General features: G+C 53.7%; 9 protein-coding genes across 9 annotated transcripts; 4 read left to right on the top strand and 5 right to left on the bottom strand.

Moving 5' to 3' along the window:
* Positions 1–42: 42 nt before the first annotated feature.
* Positions 43–711, bottom strand: J4E85_007307 (uncharacterized protein; the record flags this gene model as incomplete). The annotated part of the gene is made up of 3 exons (XM_051471539.1): positions 43–197; positions 310–430; positions 601–711. The coding sequence occupies 3 exons, from the start codon at positions 709–711 to the stop codon at positions 43–45; spliced, it is 387 nt and encodes a 128-aa protein (XP_051324613.1).
* Positions 712–1,266: 555 nt separating this feature from the next.
* On the bottom strand, positions 1,267–4,255 carry J4E85_007306 (uncharacterized protein; the record flags this gene model as incomplete). Its single annotated transcript, XM_051471538.1, has 3 exons — positions 1,267–4,007; positions 4,058–4,194; positions 4,242–4,255. The coding sequence occupies 3 exons, from the start codon at positions 4,253–4,255 to the stop codon at positions 1,267–1,269; spliced, it is 2,892 nt and encodes a 963-aa protein (XP_051324612.1).
* A 201-nt stretch (positions 4,256–4,456) lies between these two features.
* Positions 4,457–8,176, top strand: J4E85_007305 (uncharacterized protein; the record flags this gene model as incomplete). The annotated part of the gene is made up of 1 exon (XM_051471537.1): positions 4,457–8,176. One exon carries the CDS (start codon positions 4,457–4,459, stop codon positions 8,174–8,176), a length of 3,720 nt encoding a protein of 1,239 aa, XP_051324611.1.
* Positions 8,177–9,460: 1,284 nt separating this feature from the next.
* Positions 9,461–10,816, bottom strand: J4E85_007304 (uncharacterized protein; the record flags this gene model as incomplete). Its single annotated transcript, XM_051471536.1, has 1 exon — positions 9,461–10,816. The coding sequence occupies one exon, from the start codon at positions 10,814–10,816 to the stop codon at positions 9,461–9,463; it is 1,356 nt and encodes a 451-aa protein (XP_051324610.1).
* A 271-nt stretch (positions 10,817–11,087) lies between these two features.
* Positions 11,088–12,524, top strand: J4E85_007303 (uncharacterized protein; the record flags this gene model as incomplete). The annotated part of the gene is made up of 1 exon (XM_051471535.1): positions 11,088–12,524. The coding sequence occupies one exon, from the start codon at positions 11,088–11,090 to the stop codon at positions 12,522–12,524; it is 1,437 nt and encodes a 478-aa protein (XP_051324609.1).
* Positions 12,525–15,468: 2,944 nt separating this feature from the next.
* Positions 15,469–16,491, bottom strand: J4E85_007302 (uncharacterized protein; the record flags this gene model as incomplete). The annotated part of the gene is made up of 1 exon (XM_051471534.1): positions 15,469–16,491. One exon carries the CDS (start codon positions 16,489–16,491, stop codon positions 15,469–15,471), a length of 1,023 nt encoding a protein of 340 aa, XP_051324608.1.
* Positions 16,492–17,274: 783 nt separating this feature from the next.
* Positions 17,275–21,183, top strand: J4E85_007301 (uncharacterized protein; the record flags this gene model as incomplete). The annotated part of the gene is made up of 3 exons (XM_051471533.1): positions 17,275–17,431; positions 17,681–20,229; positions 20,278–21,183. The coding sequence occupies 3 exons, from the start codon at positions 17,275–17,277 to the stop codon at positions 21,181–21,183; spliced, it is 3,612 nt and encodes a 1,203-aa protein (XP_051324607.1).
* A 637-nt stretch (positions 21,184–21,820) lies between these two features.
* Positions 21,821–23,006, bottom strand: GPI8 (glycosylphosphatidylinositol anchor biosynthesis; the record flags this gene model as incomplete). Its single annotated transcript, XM_051471532.1, has 2 exons — positions 21,821–22,409; positions 22,489–23,006. 2 exons carry the CDS (start codon positions 23,004–23,006, stop codon positions 21,821–21,823), a joined length of 1,107 nt encoding a protein of 368 aa, XP_051324606.1.
* A 357-nt stretch (positions 23,007–23,363) lies between these two features.
* Positions 23,364–25,634, top strand: J4E85_007299 (uncharacterized protein; the record flags this gene model as incomplete). Its single annotated transcript, XM_051471531.1, has 2 exons — positions 23,364–25,392; positions 25,447–25,634. 2 exons carry the CDS (start codon positions 23,364–23,366, stop codon positions 25,632–25,634), a joined length of 2,217 nt encoding a protein of 738 aa, XP_051324605.1.
* Positions 25,635–25,803: the final 169 nt, after the last annotated feature.

Genomic DNA, 25,803 nt, shown 5'->3' with positions numbered 1-25,803 from the left:
TCGTCTTGTACTCTAGACATTACAACACCTCCGTCCATTGCTTTATCCCTCAATCCCCAAATGATCAACCTTCTCCACTTTCTTCCCCTGCTTCTGTTCCTGCGCCATCCCACTCTCCTTCGCTTTCAAACTACTCTGCTGTGCGTTCCCCGCTGCGTATGCACTTCCTCTGCCGCCGGCTGCTGCGCTCGCGGTACCTAGATGAACCGATTAGTAAGATGGTAATCACATAACGGGGTTATCAAAGACGGGGTAAGTGAGGGATCCGCTGGTACTTGGGGGATGGGACGAGATGAAAGGGTGCAATACCTTTGTCATGCTTATCCTCCTCCGTAGTACTCGAACCATCAGCATTTTTATGCGTGGTTTTCTTTTGCTTGGAAGAGAAGGCGCCGGAGAGGGCGCCGAAGAGGTTGAGGTTTAGACCTGCCTGTTTAGATGTCAGCCTTATACCTAGGTAGCGTCCATCTAATCCTACTACCCATCTTCCCACCACAGCACGTTACAGAGCATCAAGCAGTACTGTAGATGATGCCGTATAGTGGAGTGTAATGATAAGGTAGGGAATGGGAATGAGCATGGGAAGGGATATGGACATACAGAAGCATTCGCACTAGCATGATGTTCCTGCACTTCTCTACTTCCCGCACCTTGACGCTGCTGTTGGACTTGTTGGGACGAGGTGTCTTGTTTGGATACCGCTTGTGTCATCTTGAAAAGTTATTCTTCCTGTTCTTCTCCAAGTTGTTGTGTAGTGGTGGTAGTATCGACGGGTATCGCGATGCAGAAATTGAGGTACCTAGGTAGTTTATCGATACGTTATGAGACGGAGAGTTAAAGAAGTTGGAAACGGAGCAGACTCCGCGGATGAAAGTGGTACGCATGCTTTGTATGCATGGCCGCGTGCCTTGGTGGTGAAGGTTCGGGTGTATGACGTCATGGGCTGGATTGGGAGTGAGGCTGGGGTGGGGAGCAGGTTTTGGTGTGAACGCGCGCAGGGTCTAGGATTAGTTGCAGGGGTTTAACGTCTCAAGATACGGAGGGTATGTGTATGACTTTTGTATCGCATTTGATCGTGTTAGTGGGGGTGTTTTGTGTGATATGAAGGGTGTAGCAGCAGCATGATTACGGAAAGAAATGATAGTCATTCAACGTGGTATATTCGATAAACGCCGCGCTTCGTATCCATCATGTCCAGAATCATGAAACCTGCATCGAAAAGGACCGAAACGACGCCCTTCCATCGTAAAGCGCATCCAGCCCAGTTTATGTCAGATCCAACATCTCAACAGCACTCTCGCGCCATTTCCGTCTCTCCTTGCCCTTCAGCACAAGACCTGCGTGACCATCTGCTGTCTTCTCCGGACTATCGACATCTACGTAGGTCCATGCGCCGACTACGCTCTTCCGCAGAACGATTGCGCGTTTCTTCTTCTCTCGCGCTTTCCAGGCTGCTGGTGGGGAGGTGCGAGATGAGGGTTGTGGTGATGTAGATTTGTGGTCGCGTGGGGATCGGCGGAGGGACGAAGGCGAAGTGTGGGTTGGTGGAGGGGATACTGGGGCAGGTGCTGTCGCTACTGGGGCGTGCTCGACTACAGGGGACGAGAGTTCTGTAAGATCGAGTGTCTCAACGTTTGGTGACGCGGACCGTGGTCTCGGCGAGATGGGTTCTGGCGATGTGAGGTCGAGAGTATCAGCCGTTGGTGATTCTGATCTGGTTTTCGCTGGAGCAAGGTGCGGTGATGTGAGATCGAGGGAGTCGACATCAGGAGGTGCAGACACGATTTTGCTGAGACGAGGTGAAGTACGGCGAGGTCGAGATGGGCCGAATACGTCTCTTACGCTCTTCTTCTTGTTGGATGCGGAAGCTGTTGATGATGCCGAATTTGTGGATGTATGCGACGCATTCGACGATATCGATGTCAATGGTGGACGCGTGGTGGACATGTTCGCAGTTGGTAGTGCGCTGGTACTGGCACTTTGTTGATGTCGCGTTTCTCGTACTGGCGACGAAAGCGTCAAGTCTAGGGAATCGACTTCTTCTGACAGGGAGCGAAGTTGGGGTGGTGGCCCTGCATTGAGAGCTGGTGTCACACCTCGTCGCTTGGTGGGCGTCACTGATGCTCGCCATGCATCTAACGTCGACTGCTTTGATTTGCTAGGAGACAAGGCTAGAGAAGTATCACGAGACGCTGCCGTAGCTGGCCCGTCCTTAGTCCTTCGTGTTCTCGCCTTCTTCGCGGGCAATTGTGAGGGTGAGGGATGGGCAGGCGAATCTACCAAGTCCAATGTTTCTATCGTGCTCAGAAGAGGAGGCGTCGATGGTCGTTCTGGAACCGCATTAATGTCTGCAGGAAGCGTCTTGGATCGCTGAATCGGAGCACGTCTTCTCCGTTTGCTCACACTTGGAGGCAGGTCTGGGAGGAGAGGGGACATTGACTTCTCGCGTTCAGGCGGGTGCGGCTGTACAGTATCCCGAGTCCTTACTGGGGAGGAAGATAGCAGATCAATCACATCGTCTTGTTGTAGCGCAGGCTGTGAGACAGGCAGAGTGACCTCAGCAACCTTGTCTTGTGTCTTTGCGAGAGCTCGCGAAAGCTTCGAGCCCGGTTTCGTTACCTTGGCGAAGGTATTGATGCGAGCCTGTGGTTGATCACCAGCTGTCTTCGTCCGCCTGGGAGCAGCCTTGGCCTTTGGTGCAGCTTTGCCCGACTCTTGCACAGTTGCTGCCCGCTTAGGCTTCAGCTTCGTCTGCCGCCCAGCTTCCCAATCTTCCACCGTGAGCGGCACGCCAACCTTGACGAACGTCTCCATCACCCAGATTCTTGCAGCCTTCTCTGGGTCGAACTTCGTAGGCCCACGCTTCTTAGGGCCTTCATCTTCCAGATCTTCATCATCGAGTTCTGCGTCACCCCCGGCTTGCTGAGAACTAGGTGGTATTTCCACATCATCATCCGGATCCTCCTTACTAAGGTCGATCTTGACAAGCTCAATAGGCGTAAAGCTTACTCGCAGTTCTGTGCAGTTGTCCGTGACCGAATGTTGTCGCTTGCCATGCAGGCCTTTGATGAGGAGAGCTTCGTCCTCTTGTACCGCCTGGATGTTGTTCGTAGGTAGTCGATCGAGATTTCCAGCGCGTATACGTAGCTGGCGCACAACCATCGAAGGCGCCAAACTGCGGACGAAGTGCTTTGCGCCTTCAAGCTTGACCCAGTCGAACGCATCGTGTGTAAACTCGCGCAAGCCCGAGAAGTCCAGCTCTTGATCCCATTTGATCGATCGGCGCAGTTTATCCAATCCTGCTTGATTCGAAATGGCCGGGTGTGTGTAGTATCCAAGAATGTCCAAACGCGGGAAGTCGTCTGGGATCTTCAGTGCACCGTGCTTCCTCTTGAAGTGCTTACTCTCGTTCGTCTTCAGCTCGTGCTGCAGTCTTTCTCGCCACTGGGACATGGCTCTGGCATCGTTCTTCGGGATCTTGCACAAATCGGCGCCAAAGCCTGCCTTCGCAGCCTCGCATGCTGTCTTTGGGCCGCATCCAGGTATACCCTCAGGGACGTAATCTCCTCCACTCATCAGCGCGACCAATATCATGCCCTCGCGATCCAGCCCCGACGGCCCGTTCTTCGTTTCAACCGCATCGTATACGTTGACATGTGTTGGCGTCTTTCCCGTCTTCTCCGGTGACCAGTTGCGTATCGTGATGCCACTTCCAAACATGAGTGTGTCGACATCTTCACTCAAAACCGCGTCCACTATTCCCTCTCGCTGAAGTAGCGCGCACTCTGCCTCAGCTTCACCCGGCGCAAGATGTATCGGGTATCCAAATTGCTTCAACAGTTGCTTTGCAAGAAATTCGGGGATGGATGCGACATTAGGTCCGGTGCGTTTGTTGCGCTTGAACGGCGGCTTGTTTGGTCCATCGAAGACGAAGACGGGATGGATGGCGAGCGAGATGAGGCGAAGGAGGCGGTAATAGAAGGTGCGCAACGCCGGGTTGGTGCCGCCTGGTCACAGTCAGCATATCGCAGGCATTTACGTGATACCGAAGCTCTACCTTTGCTAGCTTGTATCTGGAAAAGCCATATTGATGTGTCGATAGCAATGCGCAGAGGCCGTCCGGTCTCTTCGAACTTTTCGACGGCGAGCTTGGACAGGGCTACGCGCTTTCCAGGGCCGATCTCCTTGTAGATACTGCGCGAATCAGTATGGGAAACGGAAAATGAGACTGCGCAACTCACCCATGAATACCCATCGCGCCTCCATAGTCTGCACTCGGTCGTCTCGCCGGCTGCCTTGTTGGTGGTGTCGCGCGTAGCAGCGCGTGATAAGATAGTTGCTAGGGCGACCGCGCGTGGCCCGTCCCGCATTCTGACGGATGCCGCACGTTTGTTCCCCACCCACATGCATTCCTCTCGCACTAACAACCAAGACACCCCTCCGACCCTTCTAAGACATGGCGCCCCGCGGCCGAAGCGCAACGGCAGGCGACGATGCCCACAGCGATCGCAGCTACGACTCGAGCCCGGATCCGCTGGCCCTCTCCTTCGACAACACCATCACGTCCGCCCGCAAGCCCAGGCCGCGTGACTCCATGGCGGGCAGCTCGCCGACCAAGCAGAACCGCAGACTCGAGGCCTCGGAGATGATGTTCTCGTCGCCCACCAAGTCCATGATCATGAGTACACCACGAGGCGGCGGCGCGAGCCCCTGGCGCATCAAGGTCACCGTTCAGGCTGAACCCGGAAGCGACGACGTCAACGCATCCCCATCCGTGAAGCGAGTGACCACGAGAACGAAGACGACGACGGTGCCATTGAAGGATCACGATACCTCCTCGCCTGTCAAACGCCCCCGCGGACGCCCCCGAAAGTCTGACGTGGGAGCCACTCCTAAACCAAAGCGCAAGGGAACACCAGTCAAGAGACGCGCACGATCCGGATCACGCGAGTTGAATATGAAGGGTGGAGAGTCAAGCGCAGCCGATGTGGACACCGATGTGCCGCCCAAGAAGCGGAGAGGCCGGCCCAGGAAGGTCGTGGCTGTGGCCGAGGATTCTGAGACCCGGGAAGGGTCGGTGCAAGATACTACGCCCGTACTCCCTTCGAGTTCAAAGTCCGGAATCTCAAAAAAGAGCGCGCATTTCGCAGATCTCCCCGGCCCCACTACCGAGACCATGAGCGATGCGCTGATGGAGGCTGAGGACTTGCCCAACTTGAGCTCGCCGATACAGAGGAGCATGAGGCAGGATTTGCGAACGCGCAAGGGCACCCCACACGCGAACAAAGTGGTACTCATGGAGTCTGACGAGCACGAAGAGGAAGGAAGCGATGTTCTTACGCCGACCAGTGGAGACGACGCAGAGCCTATACAGCCCGAAGATCTCGATTTCTCGGAAGACGGCCATGCCAGCCTCCCAACACCCAGCGAAAGCTCTGCCCATGCGAGCGATGTCGAAGACGACCAAGCTCAAGCCTTCGAAGACGACGAACCCGCAGAAGCCGCCTTTGACGAGGGGACGATGAGGATGCGGGACGACACAGTTGGCAACGAGAGCTTCACTATGATTTCACTTGACACCTTGCTTAGTAACGGACCGCGGAGTACACGAAAGCTTGCAGATACGCAGAACACCACAGCGCCAGCCGTCGGATCGTCACTGAGAAACGAATATTCCGAGCCAAATACAAATACAACGCACAATGCTGGACCAACGACGAGCGAAGAGCCATCACCTCCATCCCAGACCTTCACAGCACCCTCGGGCCCTTCACGGCCGAAGCTATCGCGTTTCGTGACACCTGTTATAGATGCCGACGTTCCATCAGCGCCGCCCGCTATAGAACCTAGTCCGCCCAAAGCTCAAACACCGACGCTTGGCCGTGTAGTTACCGCTGGCGTAGCGTTACAAGGCTTGCTGGATCCCACTCGTCTTTCGTCTACGCCCGAACCCCCTCAACAAGCACTCGATAAGAAGCGCGACGAGCTTGATGATCTGTTCCGGGGATTCAGCGAGGGCACGCGGAAAGAGCTTCAAGCGGGCTTACGTCTTGGTGAACAGCTTGCGGGCCAGCCATATGAAGAGAGTGCACCCGCTCCTTCGAGTCCCATCAAAAGCAATCCCACGATAGCTCCCAAACAAGGTGTGTTCCGAACGCATCGAAAACGTCAGTCACGTCTTCTTACTCCCGAAGACCAGGATCATGCCGTTTCACCAGTGGAGCCAACCGTCGCAGCAGAGGAGGTGCAATACCCGGTCTTGGATGTTGAAGAGGAGAGCGCACCGGTGAGCCCTGCAAGGAGTGAGGGTCAGATGAGTTGGCGGGCTGACACTCCCCCTGCGAAACGAGCTGGCTTGGCACAACGAGATTATGAGATGGAAGAACCCCGACAGGATCATGCTGCAGAACAGGCAGATAAACCTGCCCAATGGGATGACTTCGCTGACATCTGGCAAGAAGAGGCCAGTCGTTCGGTGGTCTCAGTTGAGGAAGAGGAAGCCCCTGTGGAGGAAGAGAAGTCGCTCCGCGATGTCTTCACAGAGGACATTCCCACCAAATCGGCTGCAAGGACCTGGCGTCGTAGAAAGGCGAATGAAGCTCTTTACAACAAGAAAGTGGAGTTACAACGAGGGCCAAGCCCTGCCCAGGCGGAACCTGCAGCCACAGAACAACCCGAAGATGACGAAGACGAAGAAGAACAGGATGAGCAGGATGAGGATGTCGTAACCCCACTGGAAGAAGACAAGCCGATTCAGATTGACGATGAGTCGAGTCCGGCAAGCGAGGCCAGTGATGACACCGGCATGTTCTTCCAGTCGAACATGCCCAACGTCTTCAATCAAAAGCGACCATCCCGTTTCGAACAACGGCGGCAACGAAGACAAGAGAAGGAGAAAATTAGTCTTTCTGAACTTCTAGACCAAGGTGAAAGCTTCGTTCCCGAGTCTTCGCCGCCGCCCATGGCAACAAAGAAGCCATCTCCAACAACAAAGACAAACCCGTTCATTGACACACCACCTCGCTTCCCTGCGCTCATGAGTTCACCAAAGAAGAGCAGTCCTTTGAGGCGAGAACTTCAAAGCGCCGACATCTCAACAAGCTCGGTGCAATTTGAGGAGTCTACGCTGCCAATCGCGCAAAGCTCTCCGTTCCATACCATCGTTGATGGCGATAGCAAAATCTCTGCAGCATCCGACCAACGACAATTCCGTGTAGAGATGGAGGGTAACACAGCTTCCACGATAGTCCGCGTGCGCGAGGAAGCGAATGAATATCTGGATGCCTACGAGCCGCAAGAGCGGACTTTGAACGACCTTACTGAGGTCACTGAGGAACCCAGTAGGATTGACCGCAGTCGACTTCCCTCAAGTCCGCCAAAGATGCAGCAACGGTTCCAGCAGAACTTATTATCTGCCCGCAAGCCTTCGCCGCTATCCCAGGCCTCGCATCAACCCGAAGAGAACCCCGCATCATCACCGCAACAATCGCCCGCGCGTTACAAAGGTCCCCAGGTCGTCGACGAGTCAATCGAAAGTTCCGTCAGCGAGGAGTCGCAAGCAAGCCCAGAAGCAAGCAGCCAACCTGCCACATCTCCACCCCAGCAACCACACCTCCTCGACCGCGTCAAATCTACCCTCACACGACCACCACCGCCATCCCCCCACCCAATCCTCTCCCACCTCCACCCCCTCCCCAAAATCGAACCCTGGACCCGCACCCACTACAAAGCCCTCGACAAACTCTACACAGTCCACCTCAAACACCCCGCCCTCTTCAGCCCCTCCACCATCCCTCCAACCCGTCTCTCAGCCACAAACCACACCCTCCTCCGCCAATTCCTCTCCCAAAACGGAAACCTGCCATACGTCGGCGCCATATTCCACGCCTGGGGCTACCAAATGGAGATGACGGAGGAGTTGGTTGTTATGTGCAGTGTGTTTATGCAATTGCTTACGCTGGAGAATGAAGAGGAGTATTTCGAGGTTACGCAGAGGAGGTTACAAGTGGGCGATTGTGCGCCGGGCAGGATTGGGGAGAGGATTACGGGACAGGAGGTGCTTAGGAGGTGCGCGACTGTTGTTATGGGGGAGAGTGTTAGGAGGGATGAGAGGGAGGGGAGAGCTATTGATAGGAGCTTGGGGTTGGAGGTTGAGTGGCCGGTGGGGAGGCGGTGATTTTGCGATTGGTTGGAAGGGGGTTTTTGGGATTGGGCGTTTTGAGGTTTGGTTGGATGCGCTTATGAATGTTATGATACCTGTTCTTTACTCTTTGGATAAGTGGGGTTGGAGTTTGGGGGATGTTGAGATACCTCTATTTTGCATTTTTGAATCTGATTGAATTTTTCTCAAGATCGTGCTGCTAAGAAGTGAACGAATTCACCAATGCGTGGCTTTGATCAAAGATCTCTTCCAGCACATTATACGTAATGATTCATGTAAAGGTACACGCTGTTGCGTGAGAGTGCAGAGCAACACAGAAACACGCGGTTGGGCAAATTCTATCTAACCGTGCCCATGCAGGTGTATTCCTCCAATACCTGATACTTACTACATCAAATTATACAACTAGATAAAGCTTCGTCGTAAAAGTGTTGTGCAGAACACGTTAAACTTTACTGTTTTCGCCTATCAGGACAGGAAATGTTAAGGTCTAAATGGTGAGGTTACAAACCCAGCATGTGACATTGAAATTCCTCTGCAGGCACAACACGCAGCCAAAAAAAAAAATGGATCCAGCAAGTAATAGACAAGCGTTCTGTCTATTTAGTCTTATCCTTCTAGTAGTGAGAGGAGCAAAAAAAGAAAGGGTTGTAAAGGGCTCAACCGGGATTTGACTAACACATGTTAGTGGTTGATACTTTGGTAATTCGAACACTGGGAACATACACCCGGGACCTCCTGCAGTTTAGAATAGCTTTTCCCAAAGCAGGAATCATGCGACTAGACCATTGAGCCTTTGATTGGTTGTAATTGATGACTAAGAGTTGAAAAAAATGCAATATATACATATAACAGAGATGTTTTAAAAAAAGTGTCGAGTTGGACATCTTCTCGAACCGGCTTTCTGTGGACTCTCCGACACGAGAAGCGAGGTAGCAGAGTGGGGACAGTGGAGCACGTAGTGCATAAGAGGTACAACAGTGATTGGTTTACGTTGAGTAATTGACATTCGATATGTACGTGAAGGATTGGCGGGCATGTTACATGTGCATATATATGATCCTTGCACCACTGTTTATCATAGGCTTTGCAAATGGATTTTTAGTTCTGCATTCATTTTGAAAGTCTATGTTCGGTTTTCCGCTCATACAGAAAGCCTGACCCGTGAGCTGCGACGGCGGCTATACGCGATTGCATTCGAGACACGTAGAAGCTAATTTGCTTACTACTCGCTTTTGATGATGGTACAAAGGGAAATATGCCTGAAGAAGCGAGCATCAACATCTAACAACATCCCATTTACTTCATCTTCGCCTTCTGCCTCTTCTCCTGCAAATACCGCACTGTCTTGGAGAAGCCCGCAGTAAACGGACCCTTCAAAGTTTGCACAGTGGAAGGCCACTTGACTGTCTGATTGATTGCCTTGGTGACCATCTGCGGGACGTCCTTCTCGCCCGCTATCCGCTTATCAAAGTCACCAGCAACCTGCTTCTTCAGGATACCACCGGAAGACTCGTCTTTGTTTGCATCCAGCATCTCCTGATATTCGCGACCTGAGATGCCGAATTTGCCGCGGTATTGGAAGTACACCTTCTCACGGAACTTCTTGGGCAACCGCCTTATCATAGTGGCCCGCCTCTCGGGATCCATATCTTGTGACATCTTCTGGTCGAGCGTCTGGTCTTCGATCCAACCCCTTGTGCGCACCACGGAATCGTCGGCGTAGAGTATGTTTGGTAGTGACAGTATGAGGTCGTGGTAGAGGTATCTGAAGTTCCGTATTTGGTGCGTGACGATGTTGTCAATCTTCTTGGGGTTCTCGCTGCCATATTGCATACGCGGATCGCCCTGATAGCTCAAGCCAGTGATTGTAGAGTATAGTTCCTTCTCGGTGAACGTCTGGGGTAGTAGGAGAAGCGCGCATCGTACGGCTGAGAGGAGGTTACGTTGGTTCGCGACGCGGAGGTTGGGCTCTTCGTGGAGGATCTTGACGGGCTTGTGTAAGCGGCCGGCGAAGTAGAGGGTGTCCCAATCGGTGAGGTCGCGAAGGAGCGTTTCGTAGTTGACAACAGCGTACTTGATCATCGTTCCGTTCACTACAACATATGGATTAAAGTAGGCGCCTGCACCATACTTCTCCTGCACATGGCTGACGACGCCTGAGCCGAGCGAGCCCAGGAAAGAATAGTGGTCTCGGTGCTCGCGCAGATTGAGCGAGTGGAAGTGCTGCGAGAACCGAGGTGTCAAGATAAAGTCTATCATCTTTCCACCGCCCTTCTGCCATTTGAGAATTGCCTCGGGCGCGTTCGGATGCGGTGATTCCGACGGGCGTGAAGCTGTCGCAGCTGACTGAGGGAAGACGCCGGAGCCATAGGCAAACGCATAGGTAACCGGTGGAAATTGCCGGAGTATGCCCCTCAACGATCGCTTGAACTCTTCATTCGTTTGTATCAGCTGGTTCTTCCCAAAGTCGCGTGGCAGCTGCGTGAAGTCGTCCAGCGAGGGAGGCTCATCTTCCCAGTCTGGGGGCAGCGATTGGAATGCATGTGGCTTGTCGGCGGGTACAGTCTTTTCGGAGGAGATGAAGCGGCGATTGACATTAACCAGAGGCCTCCTGCACCACGCTATCCGGAATGCTGGTTGGCGTCGATACATCTTGTACGGAAGTCGATGCCTGAGGTTTCGCAAAGTGAGAGGGTGGATGACGTAAGCGGTTGCTTCCGTAACCAGCTTGGTGGATTTGATGTTGTCTGGTCCCGCCTGCCGCGTAAAGACGCGACTTCCTCTCATCCCACCCATCCCACCACACTCCACACCAGCAACTCTCAATACTGCGTGTAACTTAGGCGCTACTCTTGTCAATTGAATAGAAATCACACAAGAACGCCCAAAAAGAAATCCGGCTACCCCCACAACAGCCAACACCATGGACGCCGCGCTGGCTTCATTCCAGGCGCGTCTCGCGACCTTTGGCGGAGCAGCGACGACCACAAAGACGCGACGCACGAGCAGCAGATCGAAAAAGGCAGGCACAAAGTCCAAAGCCGGCTGGCCATTGGCTTCACCAGCGGCACAAGATCTCGCGTATGCGGGTTTCGTATGGAGGCCGACTACCGCCAGCCCTGACAACGTACAATGCTTCTCCTGCGAGTGCCAGCTCGACGGCTGGGAAGAATCAGACGTCCCCGCATATGAACACGCGACACATTCGCCGAGCTGCGGCTTCGCAGTCATCGCGTGCATTCGCCTGCGTTCTGGCGATCCAGGCAGAACTGAAGAAGACCCGACCTCCGACGCGATGGTCGCGGCGCGTCGCGACACGTTCGGCGACATGTGGCCTCTCGACCCCAACGCTGGCTACCCCTCAGTCGACCAGATGGTCGCCGCGGGATGGTTCTACGACCCCACAGACGAAACTCCCGATGGTGTCACCTGTGCATACTGTGCTCGCGCACTCGACGCCTGGGACATTGGCGATGATCCGATGCAAGAGCATCGTAAACGCTCTCCCGATTGTCTCTTCTTCACATTGTCCGATATCTACAACCCGCCCATCCCCGCGCCAAAGAAGGGCAAGCGCGCTTCAAAAGCCAAGGGTCGCTCAGCACGCTCGTCTACTGCATCCACTGCGAGCAAGAAGGCCACGCGTGGCAAGAAGCATATCGATGACACTACCATGGAGGACAGCGAGCTGTCGGAGATGCCACAACCAGCACCTAAACGTGGCAAGAAACGCACAAGTGACACAATGGACATTACCCAAGTCTCAGAGGTCGTACAACCCGCTCCAAAGCGCGGCAAGAAGCGCATGAGCGACACTATGGAGATCACTGAGATGTCAGAGGTCGCACAGCCAGCACCGAAGCGCGTTCGATCATCAAGCATTGAAAGCTTCCCCAGCGACTTGCCGGGCGGAACACCTAAGAAGACTCCGACTCATACCCAAGATCACGTCGCATCAGACTTCGACATGTCCAGCCTGCCAGGCGACCTGATGGTGGGAACACCTAAGAGGACCCCACCTCCTATGAGCGAGGCAGATGACAACAACGGCTGGGAGCCCGCCAATGTGGACATGCTCTTCGCGTCCCAGGGAGAGGCTCAGGGCCTGATGCAAGACATTCTCATCGACGCCGGTCTTGACAACATCGAGGCCGCTGGCTCATCACCCGAACAAATCTTCGATGCTGTCATGGCAAACCTGACAGACCACGAAAAGTCCATGACCATCGAGCAATGGGTCCTTTACAACGCCAAGCGGGGCGAGGAGAAGTTGCGCATGGCCTGCGAAAGGCAAATCATGGCATTCGAGGCTGAGGGCCAACGCGCCATGACGGTCTTGGAAGCCATTCCTACTATTTGATTTCCCCACGCGTTCGGTGAGGGTTGGAGTATTTCGGAGTTCGGTCGCTTATGATACCCCGGCATATGGACAGGCGTTTGGTTTTGTTGGTTTTTGAGATTGTTTCTGTTGTTGTGTTTTGGTTTTTTGGTTTTGTTGTGGCCGCATCCGCCCTCTTCTCTTTCCCTTGGGCATAAGGTGAACCTCACAGTTGTAGCCGCCCGCAAGGGCTGGCTCCTGTGGGGGGATCTGGTTAGCCTAGGGATGGGGCTGGGATAGGCGAGGCATTTCTTGCTGTGGAGGACGTTTGTATGAGGTTACGATAGTTGTTTGCTTCTGTAACCATGCGGGATAACTTGGCTATCATGCTCGTTGCGCTCCGTGGCTGTGTCATGTTCGTACATTAAGAGGTGTGTTTATACTGTCAAGTTGATTCGTCTGATATCCACTTCGCGCGACAGATTAGGTCACCTGCCAAAGCGCTTTGCCGTGATCAATAAGCGTAACACTCACTGCTTAGTTAGCACATCATGTTGCCTGCATGTTCATGAAACGCAGACCAGTCATGTAAAAGTCCATTGTCTTCATCCTCATCTTGTACAGTACAAAACAGGAAAATACAAGACTAAACAATCCAATCCAATCCAATATCTGAGAGAAAGTGAGCTTCTTCCAGCGCTTTAGGTACCGGCTGTAGTATATCCAATAGCTCGCTGCCCTCTATCGCATCGCTTGTACGTTTCTTGCCGCGTTTGGGTGCCGGTCGTGCCACCTCAGATAGCTCACTGTCCTCCATTGTAGTGTCGTCGATGTACAACCTCTGAGACTTGGGCCATATCCATGGCGTCGCTTGTGCGCGATTTAAGTCCATGACTTTGTTGAAACGACCAGTGATATCTGAAATAAGAAGAATGTCGCAAGCAATAAGATTGCCCAAGAATACAGTGGAAGGATAGCGGAAGAATGATAGAAGAATGGTGAATGAATGCCGAAAGAATGTTGGAGAAATATTAGGAAAACACCCCAAGGAGCCGTCATGGCTGCGTGTTCATGTCAGCTATTTTGTATAGCAAACAGCTAGAGTGCTTGAGAGAGCTCGTACATCATTCCAGATATCTCCGCTCAATCGTCGAGAAGACCATAGCCCGAGTCATCGTTGTGTTGGTATTGGACATGCGAGTCTGCTTAGTCTTAGTGGCGACATTCGAAGGACTGGGATGATTCAGGTGCTGCATAGCATGCCAGTCGGATATTCGCTGCGAAGAGGTGAACTAGCTCCCTTGCTCCCGCTGCCGCGATGACGGAGGAGGAGGAGGAAGAGGAGGAGGAAGGAGAGCTTAAGGTTGCGGTAGTTGCGCAAGAGGAGGGTAGTACCTATTTAAGCTGATTGTCGCGCGGTTGGGGAACATAGGCTTGTGTTCCGCTTGACCAACACACGAGATCCTATCTTGGGTATCTTCGGCCTCGTCAGGCGCAGGTGTGGAAGTAGATGACGGCGGTGTCGGTGGTGGTGGCGGTAGTGGCGGTAGCGAGAAAAAGATGGAGCATGGCGCTGCTCAAGAGGATAGCGAAGAGGAGGACCGAAAGGATAAGTTAAAGCTGGCTGGAAGAATAGGCGAAAAGATAGTCGAAAGAATGCGGAAAGATGCTGGGAACCTTTTTCGTCGTATATCAGCCAGCTGTATACAGGGGTTTGATGGTACCAACTTACAGGAGTACGATATCGATGATCGAGTTGCTGCTGTGGTTGTTGCGACGAGTAGCGCGTCGAGTCTGATGGGTGCGGCGACACGCCACGCTCCGCGCAAAGTGGTCTCGCTGGCAATGACAACCTTCCAAGCCTCTTTGAAGCGCGACAGGTCGATGTCGGCCGTATACGTGTATCGGAAGAGCTCTTGCTCGCCAGCTCAACTTCCGTTCCGGCTCATACGAGTGACAGGGCGGTTGGTGTTGAGGTCGTTTTCGAGGGTACGACCGAGGACTGGGGTGGTAAGACAAGTGTATGAGAGAAAGAGGTCTCTTGCTGCGTGGGGCTGGCAACTCACTGTGTAGCGAAGGTCCGCCTGCGAAGAATATCTGCGTATGAATAAGGTAAGACACTGAAGCCATGCAGGAGTGCGTCGACGACGAAGATGACAGCAATGTGATGAGAGAAGTAAGATAAAGATGCACGAAGGCGTGTAACGATTGAGTGATGATATCTGAACGTCACCCGTGGAGGCTTGAAGGGGTTGGATCGCATGTGGACGTGAACGGACGGAAGGCTATGGTTGAAGTATGTAAACAGACTTTGCTCTAGCCCGAGGCCCTTGCTAGCGTAGTAGGATTAAGTAGGAGGCACGCAGGATATAGTAGTCGCGACGGGTGACTCGAGTAAGAAGAGAAGCAGGCACAGCGTACATTGGATTCGAGCGAAGATGCTATAACGTGACGAAAAAGAGCATAGGTATCATGCGAGGTAAATAACGCGCGGTGCAGCTACAACGCCATCTCACAACATTGTAACATCTAGCAACCGCATATATACATGTCCTCCCCCCTCAGTGAAATCGACCAGAGCCATGGGTCTCATACGTCCCGGTGGGTCGGATAGCCCAGACATTGTCGACCGGATAATCGAAAGGCTGATAGAGAGGCTATTCGAGAAAGTAATTGAAAAGACAGTTGAGTGGGTAGTCAAACGTGTCATTGAAAGAATGGTCGAGAGGATCGCCGAAACGGTGACTGACAAGATTGCTGAAAGAGTGATTCAAAGAACGGAGGAGAGGATGCAGCAGGAATGCTGAGTAGAGATGTTGGCGGTGCTTTGGGGATGGTACTGCGGATATGTCTTGGCAGCATGAACACGCACGCGCAGTCAATCGCAGCTCACACCTATTTGAGAGAACATGCTTTCCAACGCGACTTGACGCGTCTTCACGTGACGATGAGATTTAGGAAGCGATATGAGAAAGACGAATGTTCTTCATTCCACAAATCTCCTCTGCAGGTTCTCCAGAAACCCGCCTCTTTGCTGTTGTGGCTGCTGCTGCGGCTTCGGCACGCTACCACTACGAGCGTGCTTCTGCTGGCCACGCTCCTTGTTCCTCTCCTTCTCTCTATCGAGCTCTCTTTGCTTATCTTCTGCCAACTTGACAAGACCCTCCACGAACTTGGTCCTCGCCTTCTCTTCTGCTGTGCCTTTCCAGACCTGCGCTAGGTCTCTCAGAGCTTGTATGCGCACCTCTGCCTTCTCCATGCCACCATCTGGGTCGCCGGTGATGAGGTCGGCGATCTCGGTGCGCAGGGAGGCAGCGAATTCTTTGCCCTTCTGTTCGCGCGAGGCGCTGTCTGTGCCGGGTTCGGGGGCGGAGACGCTGATGAGGGAGGCTCCTAGAGATACCTCAGATGGCGGTATCGACCAGTGCATGGCCTCACCGAAGACCTTGATGACGGTCTCGAGGCGTGAGCGGACTGTGGTGAGGGTGCGCAGGTCGGAGATGTACTCTGGGGTGGTTTCATCGGGCACCTCCAGTGCTGGCTGTGACGGTTGCTCATCTGGCGCATCTGCCTGTGTCGCAGCAGGGCTCTTAGCATCGTCATCGACCGAATCCGTCTTTATCGCTATGCCGCCTGGTAGGAACTTCTGAACATCGCTCTTTAGCCCGTCTGTCAAGGTCTCGGTGAGCCCAATGGCCTCTCCCCGCAGCACCTCCACCTCGTACGCCAAGCGCCCGCCACTTCGTAGTATGTCATCAGTCAACTGTGTCAGTATCGCCGATAACCGCGTCGTATGCGCATTGAGCTGTGAGAGGAGGTCTTGGGTCTGGGAGGAGAGGTCGGCTAACGAGGCGGCATTGCTTGATTTCGGCCTGGCAGCTAGCGAGAGCGAGGGCAGCGTGGCGTTGAGGTATTCGGCGGCATCGAAGCGCGAGCCCAGAACCGGGGCAAGCGCAGGGTCGGAGACGTGGGCAGACTTTGGCGTCGTCTTTTGTTCCGACACAGCCATTTGGAGGGCGAGAGCAGGGCTGAGGAAGACTGGAGCGGCGGCGGCCGTTCCTGAATCAGTTAAGCCGAACGCTCGGGACCTTTAGATGCGGGAGAGGGAAACTAGGTAATTGTGGGGGAGGGGCCGGCATCTTCCACGTCCTGGGTGCGCCGCGTACGTCTTTGTGTTTGCTATTCATTTTCCCTTTGTTTGAGATGGGATCTATGATATCAGTGGTAATTGCTGAAATGGATTGCATAGCTATCATCCCTGCAGTTGCCCGCCTGCAAGATGCGGGCTGGAGCTTGGACTGAGCCACACTACTCCGTCCCTACCCACTCTTCCCAGGCAACAGGGCCCGTCCTCCACCACCACCATGGACTGACTGCGTTTCACGGATTCTAGTCTGCCAAGAGCCTGTAAGGTAGGGTCGCCAGTCGCTGTTCTTCCTCTCGCTCTTCTGTTTCGTCTCTTTCTCCTCGTCGTCCGTCGTTAGCTGTTCGTGGGCGCGATTACCTAGTTTCCAAGGTTAAGCCGTCCAGCGTTTGCTACCTCACGCCGAATACGGCAGTTCGACGTCACCCGTGGACCCTTATCTAGGCAGATTCCGCCTAATTCACGATCTCCAGCCCTGGAGTGTTCAAAAGATTAACGTCGGCCTCTCCACCGGATTTGCACTACGCCGCAGCCCACTCGCTCAACCACCGATCTCAATCCGCGCCAGCTTTACACGCGCAAACAGCAACATTATAACACGCAAAAACTTCGCGACACCAGCAACCCTTCTCCAACACGCGCGCCAAAATGCCGCGGCGGCAATTCCAAGCCGACCTGCAAAAGGCAGCAGAAGGACTTTCGATTGCGGGCATCTCAAATGTGCGACCTGGCGGTGATGATGGCGAGTTCACCTTCATGTGCCTCGCAGACGGCCAGCAGCTTGAGATCTCAGCGCTTGTTCCAGGTAAGCTACTTGCGGTATATGCACAGCTCGCGACACTAGGGATGGCTACAATTCGTGTCGCATTGTATGATATCATCTTGAGTTACAACACGCGTTGGCTTAGGACGTGTCTGCTTATCAAGGTTTACTATTGTGTATGCAGACACAGGCGCCACGAATGCTAGTCGCCCTGATGGCAAGACCCCTACCACCTGAAACTCCCAGCCTGTCTGCATTACCTCGACGAAACATAGCTAACAGACTGTACAGAAGTATCCGATTACCCTACTGGCCATACATGCATGATCTTCGGCGCCGATAACCTTTCTGCTGGCGTCGCTACTGCCCTTGACACCATCGCTGACGCTACCTACGCAAAGACCGTCTCCCAGATTTTAGAGCTTGTCTCTACCCGACTGGAGTCCACCGACCGGGATGGGGACCAGCAGATGCTCGACTCTCAGGAGTTCGAAGACTTTGACGATGAAGAGGACGAAGAAGACGAGTACTTTCCCGGTGACGACGACATGATGCCGAAGCCGCGACTTGCCACGGACGGTGGTGCTATGTCGGGTGGAGGTTACACAGAAGCTACAGCTGCTTTCCGACAGCGTGTCCGAAATGACCTCTTGATTGCCAAGAGCGAAGGGTTCAAGGTTGGACATCTCGGAGGTTTGATGGATGGTCTAGGATGCTATGTTTCCCTGTCCATTCGCATTTCGAAACTCGGTATCTCAGAAGAGGCTATGCAAGCCTGGCAGGTCGAGCCTTCGGAATACCTTGTCGCGGTCTTTCATTACCCGTCAGGCTACAAGAGCATGGACGACCTGAGGTCCTACGACGCCCACCAAGCTCGACGGAACTTTGGGATCCGCATCGGTGTCTGTACGACGTACAAGCCAACCATGCAAGAGGCTATATCCGCCTTCACAGTCTTGAGCAAAGAGGAGGAGAAGCGACGGGAAGCATCACAACAAGGCGATTCTCAAAACGTCTCTTCAGAGTTATCCAAGGGATTCCGGAATTCGTTTATCTCACGGCCTTTGAACGAGCTATTGGAACAGCGATTTCACATGCTGCTAAAATACCGCTACGGGGGTATGCCATGGCATGGTGCTGAGTCATTCTACAACGATCAAGTGCTTCATGCATCACACTCGGATCACGATGCCTCGCACGACAGGTACTACGACGACGAGCGTGCCGGCAATACATGGCCGAAGATTGTGACCGATGATCACATCACGTCTTCAAATGGTCAAGTGCACTCTCTACCTCTTGTAGGGATGCAATTCGTGCTACGGCATTTCGTTCGATGTACCGAGTTCTGCCTGATCTGTTTCAGTAGAATGCCCGATGACCTACAAGCTATCAAGCCCTACGTCTGTGACAATCCGCTGTGTTTGTACCAGTACATGTCGCTAGGCTTCGGTCCGAGCATCGAGCATGAGATCGTCTCACAACCCAAAGTCGTCGACCTCCTAATCAGCTTCTGCTACGCTAGTGCGCGCGCCAGTAGACTGAGGGACTTTCCAACCGGTCTCAGTTTGGCAGTTCCACCTCCGATAACGAATGAGAAGGATTACATACCTATCAGTACCCACTATCGTTATGTCACCCAAGACCCCGCACAACAGCCTCCGCAAGCCGACAGTACACCTCCAGTAGCTGCGTTGAGTGTGCGATACAACGCGGCCAATTTTGAGATGCTGTTTGAGAACGCAAGGGAAGCTTGTCCTATATCAAAGGGCCAATGGATCGTTATGCGGACAGATGATGAGCCGACCAAAGCTCTGCATTGCCGCGTGGTCGATGCATCTCTGTATCCATCAGTCAAGGTTTCACATCCTGTCGTCCCGTCCATCGAGGGACCGACGGATGCATACGGCATGGCACAGCCAGCTCAGACAAAACCGAAGGTGTCAGCCCCGCGGCCAGTCCCAGAGAACGAGTTCAAGTCCGCAAGCTTCTACATCTACAACACCAACTTCGACGATTTGGCTGACGTCGAGAAGCCACGAGTCATTGCATCACTTCTCGATCTCCTACCGCCTGTGCAAGAAATGAGGAAGTACCTTTTGCGGAAATCGCAGTCTTCTCTGAGCGCTTGGGTTGACCGTCTATCCCCTGCCGTTCTTGGAATACTGCGCTGGGTCATCGCTTCGAATCGAGCTTGCATCCTGCAGGTCGATAACGAAGAGGATGCTGCTAACGGTCGCAAATCGGAGGAGCGTCTGTATGGCATGGCGGGCTGGGCGCAGTTCCGGTTCGCAATGGGTGCTCCTGATAAGGAGCGAATGTTTATCCAGGCAGTACGAGACACTACTAACCGCCTCAGTCTCAAATTCCCAACTTTGTTCGCATGGCATGGCAGCCCTATCCACAACTGGCACACCATCATCCGAGAGGGTCTTCACTTCAAGGAGACCGCTCACGGACGTGCTTTCGGAAATGGCGTTTACCACGCTCCTGATGTCAATACTAGCTTGGGCTATTCTTCGATGTCCTACGGCGCGGCTTGGTCAATGAGCGAGCTGAAGGTTCAACAGACCTTGGCTCTAAACGAGATTGTCAACGCTCCGCAGGAATATGTGAGCCAGACTCCACATCTGGTCGTCGCTCAGCTTGATTGGATCCAGACCCGCTACCTCTTTATAAAGACACGCGCGGATAACGTAACAGCCATAGATCCGGGTAGCAAGCCACTTCTTTGCGTTGATCAGGATCCGATCCGCACGCCTCGTGGTGTGACAGGCGACCTCGTTATCCCGATCCACGCTATTGCTGCTTCTCGGCGTCCCAAGGCGAAGTCTACTGGAGTGAGTTGTGCCCCACATGCTACCGCGCACTTGCTGACAGACGCACAGGGTCACAAGCGGCAGAAGGCTTCTGGGAAGACACAGTACGATCCCATCGAGATTGACGATGATGACGACGCCGCCAGTGTCGCAACCCTTGAAGAAGATCGCATAATCTTTGACGGTGAAGATGAGCACCAGTCTTTCCAAGAGGCTGACCCTCTTCCCACGCCAAACTCAATCAGCGACAAGGGCAAGTCAAAGGTGGCGGCCTCTATAGCGTCATTTTCGTCCAAGATCTTTGGCAAGTCATCATCCAGTGAACCTCTGACCGACTACGAGCCTGGAAAGCTTGACTACGATAAGCTTCCTAAACTTCAGGAGCCTGCATGGGCGACAACTGCTGCTACCAGGCGCCTTATGAGGGACTTCAAGGACCTCGTCAAGATCCAGAACAAGGAACCGATGCATGAGCTAGGTTGGCACATTGACGAGGAGAAGACTGAGAACATCTACCAGTGGATCGTAGAATTGCACTCATTCGACCCCACGCTACCCCTTGCAAAAGACATGAAGTCAAAGAAAGTCAAGAGCGTCGTACTGGAGCTACGATTTGGCAAGGACTATCCCATGAGTCCACCATTCGTCCGTGTCATCCGACCTCGCTTCCTACCCTTCACCATGGGTGGAGGAGGTCACGTCACCGGTGGTGGTGCCATGTGCATGGAGCTTCTCACCAACGATGGCTGGAGCGCTGTTTCTTCCATCGAGTCTGTTCTCCTCCAAGTACGCATGGCCATTTCCAGTCTGGATCCCAAGCCTGCTCGTCTACAACAAGGCCCTCCTGGAGACTACGGTGTCATGGAGGCGGTCGACGCGTATATACGTGCGTGCCAGGTGCATGGATGGACTGTTCCCGCTGGCTTCAAGGAGACGGCTTATGGTGGTGCGGAGAACGCGTCTGCCATGTACTAGGAGATGGGGCTGAGCGCATCTCTCCGTTGACCAATCCATGCTAGGGAGAACGGAACACCGACTCACAGCGGGTAACGCATAAAACAACCCAGAAGTCTGCATTGCGTCAAGGACCCGCCAACGTTCGTTTTTGTTGCCAATACAGACTGCAGGGGTTTGGGCTTATTCTTTCCAGCGGGGTTCGATCGTCGGGCAATACATGTGGAGTTAACGCGACATGGAGCGATACACAACGCTATGAGATCGCAATGAAGTGAGATTTGTTTCAGATTCTTTAGAGGAGTTTCGGTGCATAGCATGGATTACGGAGAACGGCATACGATACCTTAGGGGGTTTCTTTTTCGCGGGTTCTACGCATAGTGGAAAAGTAGCAATCGAGCGCTTCGTCATGGCTTCTTACAGGGTGTGATATGATGTCGTGAAATGATTTTGAGGACGCATCTTCTAGGCTTTTCCTTGTCACGCATTTGGGAGATGCACTGTAGTTCATGCCAACATGAACATGAGCCCAAGCCTAACAATCCCATCCAGAGTAAACCCTAGCGTCCAGCAGTATAGTTCAGAATAGAAAGCCTTTATGATTTTGGGTATCATTAACGTCAAAAAAAATATGGAAGACCACAAGTCTCTACCACCCTACATAGACTCAATCCAACTCCCCACAAGCCAAACACTCGCACAACCCACCAAAGCCGCAGCCCCATACGCCTGCTTCGTCCACCCTTGCTCTTCATCCACTTTCCAAGCCCCCTCCGTACGCGCTCTGTGCGGTACCTCTCCCACACTCTGATCATGACTCTTCGCCAGCTTAACCGCGCTCCCCGCTTCACGTACCCACCCCGTCTCATTCCGCCCCTCAACCTCCACATTCTGCACATTCCCAAAAAAGTCCATAACCCGCCTCTCCCTCGCCGCCCTCTCCCCTCCCTCGAAGAGATCATACCGTATACCGGGGTGGCTATGTATCTTCTCCTCGTCATAGCTATCGAAAAGGTCACCCATGGTCAATTTACTAGTAGGGTCCTTGACCTGGTTTTCTAAAAACTCGAGGTTGTAGTATGTGTAGCGGTCGATGACGGCGACGCCGACGTCGTTGTCGGCGTGGTGGGAATAGGAGGATTGGTCGATTTCGGAGGAGCCGGTCGCGAGGATGTTGGGGGTGTAGAATTTGGAGTACATGGTGTTGGCTTGGCAGGTGTCTATCATGAAGAGGATTTCGTGGTACCTAGGCGGAGTAGTTAGTGAAGTGTTTCGTAGAGGGAGGGAGGGAGGGGGGTTGGTGGTGGTGATGGTGGTGGACGTACCGTTTCTTCTCCCACATCTGGCCAAACGCATCGGCGAGGTCGAAAGCGCTAATCTCCTCTGCGTCTTGGAACTTGAGGAATTCGTTTCCGCCATGCCCGGTCATGTACACGAGGATGTTGCTCCGCTCGTCCGTCATTAACCTCTTGCTGCGTGGCATGTCCTCGCCCACTCTGTCTGTCATCAGTCGGATGAAGTTCTCGACTGTGACCTCGTAGCCCCGGTAGTCCACCTCAATGTTGTCGCCGTATAAGTCTAGGGCTCGGTCGGCGTTGTTGTAGACGGTTCCGGGGAAGGCGTTGCGCGGGTTGCACGCCATGTCGTCAGGCAGCATGAGAATGATTTGCGAATCGGGGATCCCGAGACGCTTGACGGTGCGGTATAGTGAGAGGACATTGGCGAGGTGGCGGTAGTTGAACCAGAAGCGTGATGTTGAGACGAGGACCGCCCAGTTGGATGTGTGTTCGCTGGCGACGAAGGGAGCTGCCAGTAAAGGCAGGAGGGCGGCGGAGAACTTCATTGCGAAGACTGTTTCGATTGTAGATCGGCGGGCAGTTCAGAGGGTTCTTGACGTCGTATTGCGGACCCGCGACGCGCCCCTGTCTAGCAGTTCGCGATGCACGTTGGAGTGTTGGCGCAATCTGACAAATCGGAGATAAGCGTTCACTCCGCCAATAACAGCCGGCTGTCACGTGTGGATCCGCGCACGCTAGCAGATCGCCTTGCATCATCGCGTGCACATGCCCAAGCACGCCATTCCCTGTCAAGACTCCGTTATCTTCCTATCAGGGCCTTCTGACCTCTTTCTTTTCTTCCCGAATGCGCCTTCCTCATCTTCACGCTGGCTGAGTCGATTCAGCTCCAGGATATCTCGAGGATGGCTCCAGACCGGGGATCCGCATCGCTGGAAAACGAAAGAGCAGGGCATGGTGAAGAGGTGGATGGTCATGCGCTTGGTCGCAGTACGACGGGTGCCCGCAGGTACCTGGCTGAGCAGGCAGATCAGCCGCAAAACTTTACGCTGAGGGGTGTTTTGGTGGGCTTGGCGATTGGTGTTGTGATATGTTTTTCCAACATGTACTTTGGGCTGCAGACGGGTTGGGTTTCCGGCATGGCGATGCCTTCTGCTCTGATCGGATTCGCGTACTTCAAGGTCGTTGCCAGGACGCTTAAGTTGCCATTCACCCCGGTGGAGAACGTTTTGGTTCAATCAGTCGCGGGATCGGTCGGCACCATGCCTCTCGGATGTGGATTCGTTGGTGTAATCCCTGCGTTGAACTACCTGTTGACACCCGAAGAGAATGGACCACTGGATATCAGTCTGTGGAAACTGATAGTGTGGTCTGTTGGCATCTGCTTCTTTGGAGTAGTGTTTGCAGTGCCTCTGCGGAAAGAGATGATCATCAGAGAGAAGCTGAAGTTCCCTAGTGGTACTGCGACTGCGCTTCTAATCAGAGTGCTACACGGGGATGAGAAATCGAAGACGATGATGGCCCGTGAAGGAGTCCAGGCCGGGGACGATCGGTCCGGCGATGGAGAGACACAGGGCCTGTTGCAAGGTTCAAGCGCGCAGCGAGAAGAGCATGACCTCAGGCCATCCATGGACGACAGCATGAAGGATCCAGATCAAGAGCTCGGAGAAGACGGAGACTGGAGATCGAAGATCAGGCTATTGCTGATCTCGTTCGGAGGATCCGCGCTATATACTGTCGTATCGTACTTCCTCCCGCAGCTTCACGACATACCCGTCTTCGGCCTTTCTTTGGCGCAGAACTGGCTCTGGACTCTGAACCCTTCACCTGCATATGTTGGACAAGGCATCATCATGGGTCCTGCTACTACACTACACATGCTACTAGGTGCAATCATAGGCTGGGGTATTCTCTCGCCTCTCGCAAAGCACAAGGAGTGGGCACCAGGGCCAGTATCAGACTGGACCAACGGCTCCAAAGGCTGGATCGTCTGGATTTCTCTCGCCATCATGTTAGCAGACTCCCTAGTCAGTTTGGGATGGCTTCTTCTACGCCCCGTTGTCACGATTGCCAAAGCCTACTACCCCGCCGCGAAAGAAAACTTCCAGTCGCATACCTGGAAGGAGATCTTTACGCTCAACATCACGTCTAAGCCGCAATATACTCAGCTCAGCGATGGTACGTCCGTCAATCCATTGGAAGCGATTAAGCAGCACCTGGCTGAAGGCAACGAGCCTGACGCGCCGCCGGAGCACCTCGTCTCGAACCGCACTACCATCATCGGTCTTATCGCATCACTGGTCCTTTGCGTTATCGCGGTCCACGTGTCGTTCCCCAACCTCATCCCCTTCCGCCTTACGTTGTTATCGCTGGTACTGGCGCTCCTTCTGTCCGTCATGGGCGTACGCGCACTTGGCGAAACAGATCTCAACCCCGTCTCTGGTATCTCGAAGCTCACACAACTCGTCTTCGCGCTAGTCACTCCGACTACGGGTCCTGGCGCCAAGAACGCCGTCATCATCAACCTTGTCGCGGGCGCCATCTCTGAGTCCGCGGCGCTACAAGCAGGCGATCTATTGCAGGATCTCAAGTGCGGCCATCTTCTCGGCGCTGCGCCGAATGCGCAGTTCTGGGGTCAGATGATTGGGTCTGCAGTTGGCGCGGTGTTGTCTGCTGTCGTATACAAGCTCTACACTAACGTATACACCATTCCTGGTGGCCTGTTCGAGGTGCCTACGGGATACGTATGGGTCTTCACTGCGCGGTTAGTGACAGGGAAGGGCCTACCACCAATGGTAAAGGAATGGGCTAGTGGAGCAGCGGTCATCTTCGCCGTGGGTACGATGGTCAGAGTATGGGGTAACAACAGAAAGCAGAGGGGTCTTGGTGGGTGGTGGATTGACTTTGTGCCTGGTGGTATCGCTGTCGCTGTCGGTACGCTTGTCGCCCTTCTACTTCTCATATCCCATAAACTAACTCATCGCGTAGGCATGTACAACACGCCTTCTTTCACGTTGGCGCGTACAATTGGCGGCCTGCTCAGTCTATGGTGGCGGCGCTGGAAAGGTCGAAGCGAGACGCCAATCATCGTGCTTGCGAGTGGGTTGATTCTCGGCGAAGGACTGTTCAGTATCGTGAACTTGTTGCTGGCGAGTCTCAAGGTACCTCATTTGTAAGGCGCGTCTCAACCATGTCAAATTAGCTGGTGCGTGACGTAGCCTGGTGTCTCTTAACAGATTCTGCATAGCTAAGTGAATATGTCCCATTGTCATGTCCTCTTCAACGTTCTGTGTTTCATGAGTCTCCATTGCTGGGGGCCGCGCATGATGAAGCCTAGAGTCCTTC

This window comes from Alternaria conjuncta, assembly GCF_024043145.1.
Source record: "Alternaria conjuncta strain BMP 0040 chromosome Unknown scaffold_10, whole genome shotgun sequence".
In the NCBI taxonomy this organism is placed as follows: Eukaryota; Fungi; Ascomycota; class Dothideomycetes; order Pleosporales; family Pleosporaceae; genus Alternaria; species Alternaria conjuncta.
This window is presented reverse-complemented; position numbering and strand designations above follow the sequence as displayed.